This window comes from Prinia subflava, chromosome Z (assembly GCF_021018805.1).
Source record: "Prinia subflava isolate CZ2003 ecotype Zambia chromosome Z, Cam_Psub_1.2, whole genome shotgun sequence".
Classification (NCBI taxonomy): Eukaryota; Metazoa; Chordata; class Aves; order Passeriformes; family Cisticolidae; genus Prinia; species Prinia subflava.
This window is the reverse complement of record NC_086283.1, coordinates 99,663,198-99,681,059: the sequence shown is the minus strand read 5'-3', so window position 1 is coordinate 99,681,059 and position 17,862 is coordinate 99,663,198. Positions and strand designations below refer to the sequence as shown.

Genomic DNA, 17,862 nt, shown 5'->3' with positions numbered 1-17,862 from the left:
GGTGGGTACAATATTTTTGCCTTTTTCCAGTCACCTGGAACTTGCCCTGACTGCCATGGCTTTTCAAATATCATGAAGAGTGGCTGTGCAACTATATCGACCAATTCCCTCGGTTGTGTGCAGTCTGTATTGGGTACTCTTTAAATAGGATGCATTGAATCACAAATGCTGCAATTACTTTTGCTGAAGACTAGTAAAAAATTCTGTGCTAATTAGCTACAGAATCATAAGATTAGCATCAGCCAAGCAATGATCTTGGGGCAGAGTTGCTCCTTTGTGATTTTGTTGGAAAAGGCAAGCCACTTAGAAAGGAAAAAAAAGTGAAAAAAAGGTTAAAAATACATCTTGATCATCAAACACTGAATTTCTGAAACACGTTTTGAACAGTGAGCAGCAGAGGGAAAACCTCCCTGATTTTCAGGTGAGTCTTGTTTTGTATATGAAAAAAAAAATTTTTTGATTATATGAGTGATTATGAAAAATTATTGTTTATGGTGCAAGATGGTCCAAGAGCAGGGAACTGAAATCAACAAACCAGAAGTGCTGGGTTTTATATCACTTAATTGGGACAAAATGAAAGGAATCTACATGGTTCTGTCAAGATACTGAAACAACACTAAGTGTTGTGCAGTTTGCTAGACAGTTATTCCCTCTGATTACTTTTGAGGCATTGGGGGTTTTAGCATGGCTCTGGTTAGCTATCAGAACATACAGTACAGTCCATAAACATCATATAAAATCATTCTGATTTCATCTGGCTAGAAGCAATTTTCTTCTTAGTAAGTGGTACAGTGCTGTTTTGGATTTGGTATGAGAATAATGTTGATAACACAGTGATGTTGTAGTTGTTGCTAAGTAGAAGTTAACCCATGTCAAGGACTTTCCAGTCTCCCATGCTTTCTCAGCAAGGAGGTCCCTAACAATGTGGGAGGGACCATAGCAGTGACAGGTGACCTGAACTGGCCAAAAGGATATTCCATAGCACAGAAATGTCATGTTTGGTGTGTTAACTGTGGGGGAGTTAGCTGTGAGTGAGTTGTGATGGCTGCTCAGGTCAGGCTGATCATCAGTCAGTGGGTGGTGGGCTGCTCTGTTATGTATCACTTGTGGGAGTTTGGTTGGGTTTTATTCCTCACTCTTTTTCCTTTTATTGTTCATTTTGCTATCGTATATTAGTTGATTTCACTTACTAAGCTGTGCTTATCTCAGCCCACGGGTTTTTCATGTTTCCAATTCTCTGCCAATCTGGCAGGGGCAAGGGAGTGAGTGAGCAGCTGCAGGGTACTTAGTTGCTGGCTGGAGTTGAACCACAATAAAAGTTTTGCTTCCATTATTAAAATTAATAAGATATTTTTAGAGGACCTATGGAGTGTGGAGACTTACCTCTGTTTGAACACACTCTTAGATAATACAGCATCTTTGTGCTATTCAGGTAATTTAGTGTCAGATTCTTCTCAAAGTCACACTGTAGAGTGAAGAAATTTTAAATCAACAGGGATTGCGAAGGAAATAAATCATGGGGCGCTAATTATAAAATATTCCACAAATCAAGGAAATTAGTTAATCAAACCTGATCCTCCCTCAAAGCTTTTTGGATATACTAGAAAAAAACCCAATCTTTTGCAAACGTACATGTCTTAATGCTCTACTTGGTTTCCATTCTCCTTCTGTTTATTTCACCCCTCTTGCCTGCCCTCCTCTATTGCCAGAGGCAGAACAGCTGGCTTCTTGACCTTTATTGTAATTTTGTTTGAGTTAAGAGGCAGACCATACACAAGAATAGAGAGTTCAGTTTCCTTTTTTTCTATGGGAGATGTTCTTCTCAGCTGAATCAACTGAGCACCACCAGTGCTGTGGATCTAACAGAGTCAGTTCAGTTTATTTCATAACGAACCACATCACTTAGATCTTTTAGGACAGGTGGATGTAGCATAAACCTTTCCAAAGACATCTTTGTTTTTTTGGAGTGGGGGCCAAAGCAGGCACAGTGTGCTGAGCTGCACAAGCTCTTACTGCAGAAGCTCTGCAGGATGTGCAGGCACATTCTGAGCTTTTAATATGCAAACAGGTACATTTCAGCCCTCACAAAGTTTTTGATAAACCAGATGCATCATGGCACAAATCGTAACTGAGACCTTGATTAGAAGAGAGGAAATTGTATGGAATGTTCTTGCAAGATCACAGAGACAAAAATTGCTAATGAGCCAAGCAGGAATGATATGTGTCAAACAGCTCTGGTACAGATTATTCCCAAGCAAAAGGCTTTTAATCTGTATTTGCTTGATGTTAGATATCTGCTTGCTTAGTTTATTTCCTTGTAATCTTCCTTCCAGTTAATTTTTTAGAGATCTAACTTCTATCTGTGATTACTAAAGCAAGATTCCAATTAAGTCAGTTCTGTTAATTTTCAATTCTTAAATTTTATCTAAGGAGTAACATGCCATATGTCCTAAACAGTTGCCAAGATATAAATGGGCTATTTAACATACAGAGTAATTTCAATTTTCACTTAGAGTTTAAATGTCAGTAGTAAAGTTTTACAGTTTCTCAAGTAGACAGACCCAAGGAAGAATATTTCTGAAAAAGATCTCCTTGAGATATGGAAGTCTTTCTAGAGGAATATTAGTGATAAATGATTGTTGGCTGAGATTTATCTCTTGCAACTGAAATATAAACTATTCATGGCAGAGGTAAAGGAATTTTTAAAAGGCATATGTAGTCCTAGTTTCTTGTTATTCTGTCCTGTTCTTGCCATTCCAAATATGATGCACTTTAACCTTTTTTACATATTTTGGATGAAGAAAGTGTAAAAATTAAATTGAAGTGTGGAAAGACAATTTAAAATGGACTTTCTCTGGTGAGAAGCATGATTGCAGCAAGCAGAATACTTAGTAGTAATTGGAATCATTTGGCAAGCTAAATTGTTCTTGTAAATGGATGTCACATAAACTCATTTGATTCTCTGTTTTGTTCCAGAATTGTGTAAAGTGTTGCTTGTGGGTTTTTTTTTAATTCAGAGTGCACTTGTTGCCTAAAAAAGCAGGGTTCAGCAAACCAGGTCAGGAGAGTTGCTTTTTAAATTTTCTTGTACTTTTTAGATTGAATAAGGAAGAGCTTTCTTAGAGAAAGGAGTGCTGGAGAACTTCAAATGCTTTAGTCGCATCCAGACCTTATAAATTGGCACATTCTAGCAGCATTTGCTCACAGATGTGAATTTGTGCTCTACATATTAATCTTCTCTAAGTATGTTTGACTTTAATAGACTTGTGTTCTGCTTCAGTGATTATTCAGTAGATAGATATCTACAAATATGGACCGTTCTTAACAATAACATGTCAGACTGCTCACACTTGTGCATAACTGAGCTTAATCATAAACTCACTTGACACCAATGGCATTCGTGGTGTTATTCCATTACTCTGCTTGCACAGTTAGTCTCTTCAGTCTTTTGATTTAACAGTCTGACTGTTTGCATAGATAAAGCAAACATCTCATCCTGTCAGAAACTGTTAGGTGGCTGAAACAAATTCAAAGTATTGATTATACGGGCTTATTAAAAAGATACCTGTAAATTTCATCTCTCAGGATGACTGTTCTCTTTCATTTGATTCTCAGACCTAATGTGTGTGAAGCTGGAATTAGTTTATTTGAAAGGGGCAGCTGTGGGAAATCTCTAGGGGTCAAAGAATTAGTTTGGTAACCAAATATATGAGTCTCTGAAAATGCAGCCTTCAAACAAAACTCAGTTCTGCCATTTTATCTTTGTGAATCATTTAACTAACTGAAAAAAGATCCAATTACCATTTAAAAAATTGTGTTTTACCTGATTTTCATGTGGTACTAGCATAGTTGTCATCTGTACTCACCCATCCAGGCCTATAAATGTCTATTTAATAATGTCTGTAGCCTGAAACATGAAAGTTCATGCTGTTCTGTTGGAATTTATCCTATCAATACAATTACATGTGGTATTAGTCACAACACACTTCTGTGAATTCTCTTAAGGTTACAGTTGTTACAGTACCTTCTGACCCTAAGCTTCACATATTAAGTGTATTTAGGAAGAAAATATCATCGATGTGGCTTCATCTCATCAGGACAGAAGAAAGTCTACCTCTTATTTCTGGGTTGTTTTGTACTGAAGATTTCAAAGATTTCAAAGTGCTCCTGTTGCACAGAGACGTGATCAGTACAGTGTATATTTACTGGTTTCTCTTTTCTGCATAGCTTAGGTATATTCAGTGTAACACTTGACAAAACATATGCTAAGCATGATACTTCATTGTGTCAAGTATAACAGTAATAGACACCACAGCTATGTCAGTTTTTGATATTACTATTTACTATTATTATTGTATAATTGTACAGGTAAAAGAAGGATTTATAAATGCAAGATGTCTTTTGATGTTTCTTCTTTATGTAATTCAATGTATTTTTTCATCTTTAGGCTGTGCTGAGTCCTCTTATAGCAATTGCACTGAAAATATCTCAGATTCATGAGAGGACAGGACGAAAGGGACCCACTGTCATCACTTGAAGCCACAGAAGATTGTTAAACCAGGGCCAAAAGAGGAACAGCAAGGAAGATACAGAACCTTGTTAAAATTTGTTAGCCATTTGTGCCTTGTATGATTCTAAAAGTTATGTGGGAAGAAAAATTCAATATAACATTAAGCATAATCATTTGCATTGATCTCCAAATGCAATAGTGTATTGACTTGTTTTACCTGCAGTGTAATAATTTCTGATAACAGTATAACCAAAGAAAGAGGCCTTAATGTTCAAATGTTGTCAGTAATGTAGCCGAAAATGACAACTGCTTGGTTTTGAGTGCTACGATAAAATTTGGAGAAATTTCAGTTAGGGGGAGAGACGGAGCACAAAGCAAAGACATGCTTGGTGAATATTGTTTGGGATTCTTGTCACTTCTGGTAGGTTTCTGAAGAGGTTTTCAGAGCATGTCTGAGTCACAGGGCTGTGCACTAAGCTCTGTATTTCCTCCCTGGCTCCGTGCCTCCTCTCAGGCCTCTCCTGTTGCTCACAGATGCACGCTGGCAGCAGTGTTGTATACACACTTACACTTGCTCCCAAAGATGGGGTTATTCCATACTTTTTTACCCCTGCTTTTAAAACATATCAATGTGACTTGTGCCTTTAGATTTTCCTTACGTTTTTGACTCTTTGGTTGTTTTCCTCCAAAAGGAGACCTTTGTGCTATAGAGCTGATTTTGTCCTTCCAGCAATATGTCGGGTATGGAATCTGACTGTCTTCCACAATATTCCTCGTGTCAGGAGATGATACTGGTGCTTACTGTGTTTGCAAGATAATCTCTGCAAGTTCAGCAATTCTTTAAGAAGGAGTTACAGAAGTTTTTTTAAGTCTTTGGAACACTCATGCTCCACTAACCGTGAAGTAAATGAGTGAGAGGGATTTAAACAAACCCTGATCAATTGAATAGAAATACTAGTATGATTCACCCTGTGGACACAGTTTCTATTAGATTCTTGGTAACAGTGGATCATGCAATAAAAATTTGGGGAGTGCAAGAGATTCCCGGCATAGATCTGAGAAGGCTGTTGGGGATATGGACATCAGCATTTTTCTGCTTGTGAAATGATACAGCAGTTCTAGCTACAATACTGTGCTCTGAAAATGAACACAACACTTTATGCATGTGATTTGCTTGAAAGCTTTGCTTCCTTGGAAACGGTGTGGTCACTTGTATCATTCGTCAAGGTGGCTTTGTGCAGCTTGCCTCTTTGCAGTGTATTTCAATTCATTGTGGTTGTCGAATTTTAATACAATTTATATCATATTGCAGCAAAGGAAATTGCTTAAATTTCTTTCAACACTTCTGTCAAAAAATGTCTATGGCACTTAGCATACAATAAAGACTAATGCTGTATATCTGTCTTAATACATAATTGTGGACAAGACACCCTGCACTTTTGAGCATCCTAATAAAATTGCCTTAATTACAATTACATTATTACTTAATTGCTCTAAACAAATGAGGTATGAATGTTCTCACTTAGTAACCCACCTTACCATTAAGTGTTTCCATAAACCAAAAGAGATTTTAAGACTTTAGTTCTTTTTATAAATATGTTTCTTCTTTATGACCATGACATTCTCACACTTTTTGGACATCTACTTTATAATGTAAGAACATCTATACAGAAGCCTTTTTTATCCAATCTTTTATGTTTATTAAGGAGTAAACTTTTCTAGGTGCAGGATAATAAACTCCTAACTAGTAGATCACATATAGTCAAACACATTCTGGATTATGACAGTTGATTACTGGGTTGTATAAAAGAACATTCTGAAAGTCCACTAAAATTTCAAAAATCTCTTTCTCTGACAATGAAGTGTTTTTTGATCACATGTTGAACTAGCTGTTTGTGCTATGGAGTATCCCATTTGCAAAGCTTTTCTGAAATGGGGAGAATGCAGTTTGAAAAGTAGGATGTACTGAAGCCAGGTGTCTTTCAGGGTGCAGTGGGAAGACTCAAGAATAGATGAAGATTGAGGAAACATACTTGTGCTTTTATCAGAAAGCTGTCACCTGAGCTGCAGTAGATGGCAGTCTGCTTTCATGAAGGCAGTCATCATAAACAAAGGTCATGTTTTAAAATCTCTGTATTGACTTTGTCCAGGGCTGGAGAAACATTAGTTGTGTCTGTGTACTGAAATGGAGAAAAGGGCTGTTAGTGTGTGGTTTTGAATAGCTGTCAAACAGCAGACTTGCAGAAATAGCCTAACCCCAAATCCACTCACCCTCCCTTTTTCTAATGGTGAGGGGTGATACTGATAAAATGTAACTGATATTTTCTACCAGTTAATTGCTTTTCTCTGCAAAAAGATGAATAAAACTTTGTAAGGCTCAAGTACAGCTCTTAGCAGCTGATGTGTGTGGGAGAGGACTGTAGCACAGTCTCATGGAGTGTACTGCATTTCCTGAGGTCTTTTAATTATTAACATGGGAGATGAATGCATAGAAAAAAAGCAAGTTATGTGAGCTTACAAAAAGAAGCAAAGCTTCTAAAACTAAACCATACATTTAGCAGAGGGAAAACTCTCATTAATACTGTTCGTCTTATCACAGTGTCTAGGCACTGTGACAGAGACCCACACCCTTTTGTGCTATTGTTTAATTAGCAGCTTCCTCAAGTTTGGAAATTGCAAGATTCCTGTATTATTCAGCTGTGATTGCATTAACATTTACTTGGATAATTCTGTTTCCTAAACCCTCATATTTTCTTCGTGTTCAGAGACAATTTGGAAGTCAATATACTACTCACCTGAACCACAGGATCACAGAATCCTCGAGGTTGGAAGGGGCCATGTAGTTCATCAGGACTAAAATCACCTAGTCTATGTCCCAGCTCACAGCAGAGTCAGGTAGAGGAGGCTGCCCAGGACCATGTTGGTTTTGAATATCTGTAAGGGCTGAGACGCCAGAACTTCTCTGGGCAAACTGTACAAGTGTACAAGTGAAAAAAAACAACCCCAAAAACCAAAAACCCACAACAAAACCTTTTGGAGTGTTCAGATGGAATTTCGTGTGATTCAGTTTGTGCCCATTGCCTCTTGTCCTGTCACTGAGAAGAGCCTAGGTCCACACACTTCTTTTTTCCCCAAGTATTTCTAGAAATCAGTAAGATCCTTCAGGAGCCTTCTCTTCTCCAGACTAAACACTCCCAACTCTCTCAGTGTGTCACCATATGACAATTTTTCCAGTCCCTTTTTCTTTGTGGCTCTTTTGCTGGAGGTACTCTAGAATGTCCATGTCTGTTTTGTCTTTGGGAAACTCAGACCTGGACCCAGCTGCATCTTAACTCTACCAGTGCTGAGCAGAAGGAAAGGATCACCTTCCTCCAGCTGCTGCTTTTGCTTTTCCTGATGCAACCCAGGATTGCTGTCTTTGCTGTGCAGGTGAGTTGCTGGTGAGTTGACAATTTTTGTTAAGCATTGACCCCTGGATCCTTCTCTGTGTGGTTGTTTTCCAGCACATGGGCTCCAGCATGTTTTGGTGTCTGGGTTTATTCATTTACAAGGGCAGGACTTCCCTTTGTTGAACTTCAGTATTGAAAAGGTCATCAGGTTGGTTAAGCATAATTTACGTTTCATAAATCCTTCCTGATCCAAATCACCTACTTGTCCTTAGCTTTGGCAAGGGTTTCCAGGAGTGACTACTCCATCACCTCCCCAGGAACTAAAGTGAGTCTGACCAGCCTGTAACTCCCCAGAACCTTCTTCTCTTAAGGACAGGAGAGATTTTTGCTCTCTCGCCTCAGGGACCACTCCTGGTCACCCACAATCTTTCAAAGGCAAACAAATGACTCAGCTTCTTCAGCTCTGTGCCTGCCATCCTAAGTCATTTACAGGGGTGTGTGTATGTCCTGTTTTTTCAAGCACTCCCTGACCATTTCTTGCTCCATCCAAGGTAAGTCTTCCTCACTCCACATTTTTCCCTTAGTCCCAAAGGCCTACAATTCCTGAAGACTGCTTTTACCAGTAAAGATGAAGACAAAGAAGGCATTGAGCACCTCAGGCTTTTCTATATCTTCTTTCAGCTCATGTAGCTGTAGAAACTTTCCCCATTACCCTTTACATTTTTCATCTGTCCTAGTTTCAGCCAGTACAGTGTTATTTTGGCATTTGCTGGGGTGGGAGTATGGGAAAGGAAAGGAGGCTGGAGATGTATGGATGTGTGCAGCTGATTTATTCTATACCAGTCATGTCATCCCTGTAGGACACGGCTTTGGGTAGAAGAAAAGGCAGAGTGGAAGTGATGCCTTGGGAACACTAACCTGAAACAGAGACTGGACAGAGCTAGAGAATAAAGCAGAGATTTATTGAAAGACAGGGCCTGGCCAGGGCTACAACCAAGGTGGAGTAAGAGTGTTCACAAAATGGACAAATGGTCACGAGGTCTCACACTTTTATAAGTTTTGGTCCATTTGCATATTGGCGTTTAATTGTCCAATTACAGCTCCAGGTTGTGAGGTCCCATCCTTCAGCCACCCTTGTTTGTGCCTTTGGGCCTGAAAGTTGTCCTTGGTCCTCAGCAGGAAAAGGATTTGTTTTGTGTCCCTGCTCTGTGAAGAGAACTGACCAGCACTGAATATGAGGCTCAGAACTGCACCCCTGGGCAGAAAATGTGAGTCTGAAAATGTGAAAGTTAAAACTTAAGGCCTCCAAAAGACACCCATTTTTGTTCCCTCTTCACCTTTGGAAGCGAAATACTGAACAGAGTGGGGCAGTCAGTGTGGTCTGGGTGGAGCAGTGCAGATTGGCTTGGGAGGTTTGTCCATCCTTGTTCTCCATTGTCTCAGGCGGGGGACAAAAAAACCTACATTGGCTGTGGTGATGTCCACCTTTTTCTCCCTTGTCTCAGGAAAAGCTGCATGTCATGGTAACAACTGGACGGTTGGACTTCCCATAAGCATTTTTGGGTTGTAATCAGCCTCTTTTATACATTGTTATTATTAGTATTGTTTCTGTTACTGTTTGTTTTCCTTGCCTTATTATGTTTTTTTCCAGTAAACTGTTGTCTCAACCCATAACCTCTGCCTTTTTTTTCGTTTCTCACTGGAGGGGCTGGGGGGAAATGACATGTCTGTTTGGAGCTTAATTTCCAACTGGTTTTCAACCACAACATCATCGTATTCAGCTCCAGGTGGGGTTTGACTTTCCTCATCTCATCCCTGCATGGTTGTACTGTGCTCTGCAATCCTCCTAATTCAGCTGTCCACTTACCATGCATTTCCTGTTTATATCTGAGTTTAGTCAGGAGCTCTTGGGCCATCCATTTGAGCCTTTTGCTGCCTTTGCTTGAACTCTGCATATCAGGTTGAACGGTTCCTGAGCTTACAGGAGGTGATATTTGAAAATTAAACAGCTGTTCTGACTCATTTTTACTCCAGGACCAGAACCCATGTGACTCTTCGAAGCAGCTCTAGAGATGTTAAAGTTTGCCCTGCAAATTTTAGTTCCACTCTTTGCTATTCTCCCTCCTCTCAAATTTCTGAATTCACCACTTCACAATGCCTGCAGCAAAAACCTACACATTTCTTTGGATTCTCAGTCTCCAGTGTCAGGAAGTTGTTTGTCAATGCACTGAATCTGTTCTGTTCTGAAGCTTTAGTTTGACTAGTTCATATCCTTCAGCCCAAAGAAAATTTTTTTTAATGTAAAATTTCCAGCTGCTACTCTTGGCAAAGATAAATTCGTGCTACTAAGTATGGTCAAAAGCAAAGTATTTAAAACCTTTTGCTGCCTTAAGATTGTTGACATTTTTGAGCTCGTTGCCCATGCCATTTTGCATTAAGTTCATAATCAAGTAGTTAATTAGCTGAAAAGAGAAACTTAAAACCAGATTATATCAAAATATTAGATATTAACTTCATGTTCCCCTATCTCAGTAATTCCTTTGCATCAAATACTCCATTGCATACTGCAGGTTGAAGATAGATTTATTTTCAGTTTCACATCTCTGGATCCATTATGACCTCACAACATCTGCAAATGGCTGGCCCTAAAAAGGGGCACTGCAGGATTCTTGTGGAATTGGGAGAAAGGAAGAACTTCCTGGTTGTTCATAAATATGTGTGGAAATGCTCTGAATGCATTTCCTATAGCAAACCACCCCAAGAGCAAACTTCAGGTACTCCTGCAATATTTGCTCTTAGTATGACCTAGAGCTGTAGTCCCAGCCATTTCCCAGTCTTTTGGGCTTGCCTTAATATCACCTACTGGAAAGGTTAGATTTCCACAGGGGAAAAAAAACCAAAAACTAAGCATGGACAGGACAACCATTTTGCTGTGGGATATCTCCTGGTTAGTCAGTCTTATCTGCTGTGATTGATACCTGCACTAACACTTGTGCAATTCCAGCTGCCTTCTGAATCTGGGACTCTGGAGTAAAGAAGCAAGAGATTTTGGGGGATGGATATGGTAATGCTAGGAAGTAAGGCCATAACAAGGTACTCAAGCAGAACCTCTCTTCAGCTGTTTTGGAAATAATGTGTTATATTCATCTGATTTTTATTGTTCTGTGCTGTGCTGCTTCTCAGTCACTTTGAAAAATATTTATATCTTCTGTCTCTTTCAGGGATTCTTTTTTTCCCCTCTGGGTACTTTACTACATTTCTTATCCCCAACTTGTCTTGAAAGGATTTTTCTTCCCCTGTAGGTTGTCCACCCCATTTTATTCTTCTTTCTTTTCTACTTACAGCAGCTACAGAACTGTATGTTCTTCCCATAAAGGATGAAATTCTTTGGAAGACAAAACTGATGCAACCATCAGTTCCCTGGCCTTAGCCGTGGCTACCACCATGGCTAGCATGCACAGCTGTAATACTTAACTTGTTGTCTTTCAGTATGTGAATGTCTGGAGAGTGTGATTGCTTTTCTGACTCACTGGTCTGTAGCAAAACCAGGAGCAGGTTGCCCAGAGAGGTGATACATGCCCTGTTTCTGGAAAAATTCAAGGTTGGATTGGACAGTGCTCTGATCAACCTGATCTAATCGAAGATGTACCTGCTTGTTGTGAGGGCTTGGACCAAATGATCTTTCCTAATCCAAACCTTCCAACCCAAAAAGGAAAATTCCATCTAAAGTAAATGTTACAAGTTCAATTCTGAGTGAGCCCTCATGAATTTTTTCCTTTTTACCTGGAATTCTAGATTACAGAGGCCTGGATGCAAACTTGCCTCAGTCATTTTGTGGGAGGAAGGATACATGTAACAGAAGAAGGATGAGTCCAAACCTGTCCTTTTTCTGGAATTTGTTGTGTAATTATGAAGCCACTTGTGTCAGAAACAGGGTACAGGGTCCCTTTTTCAGTTCCCACAGTCCTGAGTAAAGTGTGACAGAAGCAACTGCTCTTAGAATTGGCTCAGAGGAGTCAGAGAGGATTTTACATCCTGCAATTGATAATTCCCTCTGAGGAGATGTCAGCATAACCAGAGCTCTCTGTTTGGCAGGTAGGTGGTGTATTTTATTGTGCCCTTATCCTGAATCATGGGCACCTCGTAACATATAAGCAAATACAAGGCATTTGTTTTAAATACAAAATTTATTTATGAATTCACTAGTAAAATAGCAGTTATTTTACTGTCACATAAAACACCTTGAAAGGTATACAATACAAAAATAATCAGTTGCAACAAATAACCTGCAAATCACAAACAAAGCTGAGTTAATAGGTTTTCCAAGTCAGTTAATGTCTCAAAACAAAAAATGACAGATTTCTTCTGAAACTCCTTATGAGGCACAAGTCAAGACTGATAACACCATGGTGCTTCATTTATCTTGCAGCTTAAGAAACTCCTGTTGCCAGAGATGGTGACTTCTACTAGACACAGCCTGAGCATTTCTATCTCTATGGAGATTTATTCTAAATTAAAATGCTTGAAACACTTTTACATATCCCCTCCAACTCCACTCTAAGTCACAAATGATCAATGTTTTTTCCTGTGCAATTTCACCCTAAATAATTTAACTGTTAGGGATCACTGACACAATTCTTCTTCCAGTTTTCCCTGCTTCACAGATGCAGGATTTTTCTGGCTGCCTGTCTCTTATGTTTTGACAGGTGTTACTCTTCCTGAGGTCCTCTGGAAGTCTGTATCCTGTTGGCAGCTGATTTCTTCCATGGATATATGAGAATTTAACCCCCCTCTGGGGTTTGGGTCTTGGTCAGCTGTTTGCTGCTGCTCCACAGATAACGTGTATGGTGGTGGCTGTTCCTGCTCATTTGTCTCACTGACAAACTCTGCACTGCTTTCACTGTATGGAGGCGGGGGAATATTGAAGAATTCTTGCTGTTTTAGTGTGCAGGCTGCTGGCAGTGGGGAGCCCAGTTTTTCAGGATCTATGCTGTCTTCATAAGAGGGAGGATAGAAGTCAGGCCTAAAATAAGCAAACCAAAAAGAAACACATCCTGGTGAATGTGATTTGTCTCACACAGCTTGGTTAAATGCTTTGTCTGTTATGTTTCCAAAATTTAGAGGAGGCTTTAACTGTAAACAGACACCTAAGCATGCATGAAGCAATGAAATATGTTAGTATAACAATAGGCATAACTGGTATCATTTTGCCTAACATATCACAAAATGTTTTATTAAAACACAGTACTCTAAAAAGACAAGCCTTCCCCATGAAAATTCCCAGCCATGGCATAAAAACACTCATGCTTGTAAGTATTTAACAAGGGCCTGAGGAAAATTTAATTTGGAAGAATGAGATCAGTGTTTAAAGTTATTTATTATTACAATAACCATCGTTTTCCACAGTTTTAAAATAAATTTGGTATGTCTCTCCTTATCTAACCAAAATTTACTGAACGTTGCTTTTATAGTGCCTTTAGCACACCCATTGTCAGTGTTTCTAGTACGGTTTCCACAACAGTCCAGGAAATGTAATTTGTATCCAGTGACCATGTTAAAGAGTTTTGCCAGGCCTAGTGCCAATCAGTTTAAGAAACACTCTCTCAAAGCATCAGACATTGTTAAGAACAAAGTCACAGAATGTCACAGAATGTTTTGGGAAGGGACCTTAATGATCATTCAGTTCCTGCCATGGGCAGGAACACCTTCCACGAGATCAGGTTGTCCATCCAACCTTGCCTTGAACACTTCCAGGGATGGAGCAGCCACAGCTTCTCCTGTCAACGTGCTCCAGTGCCTCACCACTCTCATAGTAAATATGTTTTTTTCCCAATATCTAATCTAAACATAACCTCTCTCCATTTGAAACTATTCCCTCTTGTCCTGCCACTGTTCTTTTTTGCAGTCCCTCTCCGTCTTTCCTGTAAGTTCCCTTCATGTTCTTAGGGTGCTGCAGTCTCACTGAAATCTCCTCTGAGCTGAGTAACTCCAGCTTTCTCAGCCTGTCATCATAGGAGAGCAAATCCATTCCCCTGATCATCTTCGTGCCCTTTTCTTGACCCCCTCAGGCAGGTCCTTTCTGTGCCAAGGATGCCAGATGTGGATGCAGTGCTCCAGCTGGGGACTCACAAAGACACAGCTGAGGAGCAGAATCCCCTCCCTCAGCCTGCTGGTCACACTTCCTTCGGTGCTGCCCAGGACACCTTTGGCTTTCTGGGCTGCAAGTGCACATTGCTGGGTCACACTCACCTACTCCTCAACAACACCCCCAAGTTCTTCTCTCCAGAACTGCTCTCAATCCAGTCTTTGCCCAGCCTGTGTTTGTGCTTTGACTTGCACCAACCCAGGTGCAGGGCCTTGTGCTTAAAAACTTCCCGAGGTTTTTAAATTGGGGGCAAATTAGACAAGACAATTTAAGGAGTAGCCATGTAATGAATGAGCTGAGGCCCCCTGCATACCTCAGCTTTGATAACCTACATGACCATCTGCCCCAGCAGCATCTTAAATTGGCTGCTGAGATGGAACTCAGGATGCTCCTGCATGAAGTTGGAATAGCTGCAGCTGCTGCCCCCATGCATGACTCTGGAAGCTTTGGAAAATCTCTTTCCTCTGTTTCATGTAGTATACCTTACCTTAGGTGTTGTTTACACAAATGGCTGTTTGTACACACTGCTGCTTGCTCTAGCAAGTAACATTTCAGACTACAGTTCTCTCCACAGAAAAATAATGAAATGGCTGCATGTTTTGTAAAAACCATGTATTGCTTTTTTCTTCTCACAGTACGTTTAAAAAATAGCATCCCTCCCTCCCGATTAATCTGGGACACATACCTGTCAATGGTGCAGACATGTGGTTCTCTGTGGCTGGGATTTCGAATGAAGATGCCAAGGGCCCTGTATTTCAGGACTTCATGGAAAGTGCTCCAGAAAACGCTGGTAACAAGGAGACAGAGCCCCAAAGCTAACAGGCAATAAAACACGAGCTTGTTGCTCCCACATCTGCACACGGAGGAACTCGTGGACGTGCAAAGCACTGCCAGGCAAATAGTGGAGAAACTCAGTAAGAGCATAAAAAGACGAATGAAAGTGAAAAGACCTTTTGGCATCTTTCACAGAAAGCACAGCACTTTGTTCCTGTCTGCTGTTTGTCTGCTGGCTACCTGCTGTACTTCTTGTCTTTATGTATGGGTACTTTATGTGCCACAGGACCAACTGGCCTTCAGATAACTGGGAGAAGCAGGCAGTTTTAACCTACTCATTAACTCATTGGGAGACCTATAAACTCTTTTGAGATTAATTTGTAACCTTCTACCTACTTTAGGGAAGGAAGCAGAAATTTCCTGAGCCATCCCTTTGCCGCTGTAATCTCTGGAGTGTAAACTTGGACTGCTACCTTCATTGCATGATTTGCAGTAGTTTATTCACTTCACTGCTTACAAATGAGTCCTGCATTTGTTAAGTTTGACTTACTTGACTTTAAAGGAAAAACAACCAGCGACCAACAAAGATGTTCATTTAAAGTTTGAAGGGAAATTATGCATGTTAATAAATGCGTATAAATGCATCATATAAATGCAGACATTGACATGGGAATGGGCATAGGTAAATACTGCTGATCTCTGAGCAGGGATGTCTTCTCACCTTTTCTCTCTGACTTGTCAAGATAAGGTATCACTGAAGAATATTAGTGTCTGACAGGTGTCAATCTAGGTTCAACAAAGGATTTATTTCTCCAATCAATAGCTGTTGCCATCCAGTGCCTTGGTCACAAGAGCCCAGGAAGCTGATGTGAAGCACTTGCATGGCCTGCAGTCCATAAAGGAGCCCAGCACCTCAGACTGGGACACAGGGCAGCTTTTAGGGGTGTCTGAGCCCCCAGAAGAAGCAGCAGAAGGCAACAACACATCTCTTAGTGAGCAGGTTTCCCAGATGTGAAGTTACCCCAAGGATGTGCCGGGCTCTGAGTAGCACTCACAGCTTTCCCTCCAGGTGCCTAAATTGCAAGGTTATCATTGAATGGGTATTACAACAGCCAGCTCACACATCCCTAAACTGCTTTGTAAGGTTTGAGTTGCAAAAACAGCAAGAAAATTCAACTGCAAAAGCAACTGGTGACACAACAAAGAGATTCCTTCCCTTAAAAGAGCTGCTCCAGTGAAAAAGGTATAAATAGAACAAACTCCCACTAATGTGAGTTGCCACTTAGCATGTGTCCAGGTGCATGTTCCTCAGGGACAGGGTGGGGTGGGTCAGGGAAAACTGTTATTTCAGGCACTGGCTTCACCAAATTCAGGTCTTTGAAAGAGGTGGTCCAGTTGTGACAGAGGAAATCAGTAACCAGGAGGGTAAAGCCATTTATTTGGGGTAGGAATTTGTGCAGGGAAGGTGTGAGTGGAGGCTGAGAACACGAGAGGCAGGTGGAGCACAGTGAAATGGTGGAGTCAGTGCTGAGGGATGCCCAGTGAACAGCAGTAGCTGCTCTTCCAGAAATATAACTGCAAAAGTGTTCTGTGACAAAAACACATCAAAGTTTCAAAAGGCAAGTAATTTACATCTGTATTGCCTAATATGAAGTCCACCAGTTCATCTTCCTTCTGGTACAGGACTGTTTTCCAGGACACCTTAGCTTCATGCTCTGTTGTTTCAAATTTAATGACTGCTCCTCCTTCGATTTTTTTCCCCATAGGTTAACAGATCCAGCTGAATTTACAATAATATTTTTTCTGTATAATTTATACTTTCTGCATATCTGTTAAACATACTTTATTTTACAAAATACTTCTTATTACTTCTGTTTTTTTTGATGTTCCAGATCTTAACTCACCTAAATAGAAATACCAAGTTATTCATCACTCCTATCTAAAGTACAGTTAATTAATGTAACTCACATTTTCTGTAATGCTACTCCTCCCAACACAGGATGGTATTGATGAAAGAATGATGTTGATAAAAATAATTTTTACTTCTTGCTTTCTGTATAGATCTGTACTCACTGATCTGTTTGGTCATTGAAACTTATACCTGGAACATTATAGCATCATACCTGTGGTGATAAAGGATTAGTTAAATGTTACAGGAAAACCTGTAAAATTGTATATAATATATAATATAGTAAATATTTTAATTTAAAAAATAATATATTAAATAAAAAAGGAAATTTTATTGTATCCATGTGAAAAAAAATCTAAGAATTCAAATACACTCCATTTCTGCACTGTGAAAAGAGATAAAAAAGTATAAAAATCCCTTAACAAGGAAGTTAAAAAGGTTAAATAAATGCTATAACTCTCAGAAGAATCAAAAGCCAGTGACTAGGTTACACCTCACTTAGAGGGAAGAACTGGATGGCAGGATAATCTTTAGCCAAGGAAAAACTGATTTTCTATGCCAGCCAGTTCCCTGACAACTGTAGGAAATGCAAGAGAAGCAAGCAAGGCCTGCCAGTGGCAGCTGCTGGCTCCAGAGGGTGGTGAAGGCAGAACCCACCCGTGGGGAGAGCTCTGACCAGAGAACTGCCCAGGGGCTGAGGATGTCACAGACAATGAGGGGTTAGTCCTTGCCATGCTGTGGGAGAAGAAGACAAATACAGGAGCCCCTGTTCTGGGGAAGGTTTGTGGGGATTTGGAGATTTGCAGTTTTTTTGGCAGGCTGCAGAAGTTTGGTGATTTCTCCTAGAGGTCAGTTTCATCTATGGCAACAGACTATGGGTATATTACCCTTGAAAACAGCATTTGATTCTAAATTACTGTATCTCACCTAGGAGGGATATAAAGGAAAAAAAAAACAAAAAGGTGACGATAGCTCCATAATGCTGTTTAATTATCAAGGCTCCATTACTTTTCTTATTTTCCATCACCTCAGATTTTCTGTAATGTTGTTCTTGGCCTTTTCCAATCTCCCTAACATTTTGCAGCTTGATTGTTTTATTGGCAGTGAGTGTCTTGGACTGCATCAGAGGCTGGAT

At 40.1% G+C, this 17,862-nt stretch overlaps 2 protein-coding genes across 2 annotated transcripts in view; one reads left to right on the top strand and one right to left on the bottom strand.

Moving 5' to 3' along the window:
• Positions 1 to 5,982, top strand: part of PGM5 (phosphoglucomutase 5) — a 69,809-nt gene extending 63,827 nt beyond the window's left edge. The window contains exon 11 of the mRNA XM_063422607.1: positions 4,448 to 5,982. Coding sequence (XP_063278677.1) covers positions 4,448 to 4,537 — 90 coding nt within the window. The 3' untranslated portion in view covers positions 4,538 to 5,982. The remainder of the gene's footprint in view (positions 1 to 4,447) is intronic.
• Positions 5,983 to 12,080: 6,098 nt separating this feature from the next.
• TMEM252 (transmembrane protein 252) lies at positions 12,081 to 15,342 on the bottom strand. The gene is made up of 2 exons (XM_063423540.1): positions 14,730 to 15,342; positions 12,081 to 12,922 (listed from the first exon to the last, which is right to left on the bottom strand). The coding sequence occupies exons 1-2, from the start codon at positions 15,002 to 15,004 to the stop codon at positions 12,592 to 12,594; spliced, it is 606 nt and encodes a 201-aa protein (XP_063279610.1). The 5' UTR covers positions 15,005 to 15,342; the 3' UTR covers positions 12,081 to 12,591.
• Between the last annotated feature and the right edge of the window lie 2,520 nt (positions 15,343 to 17,862).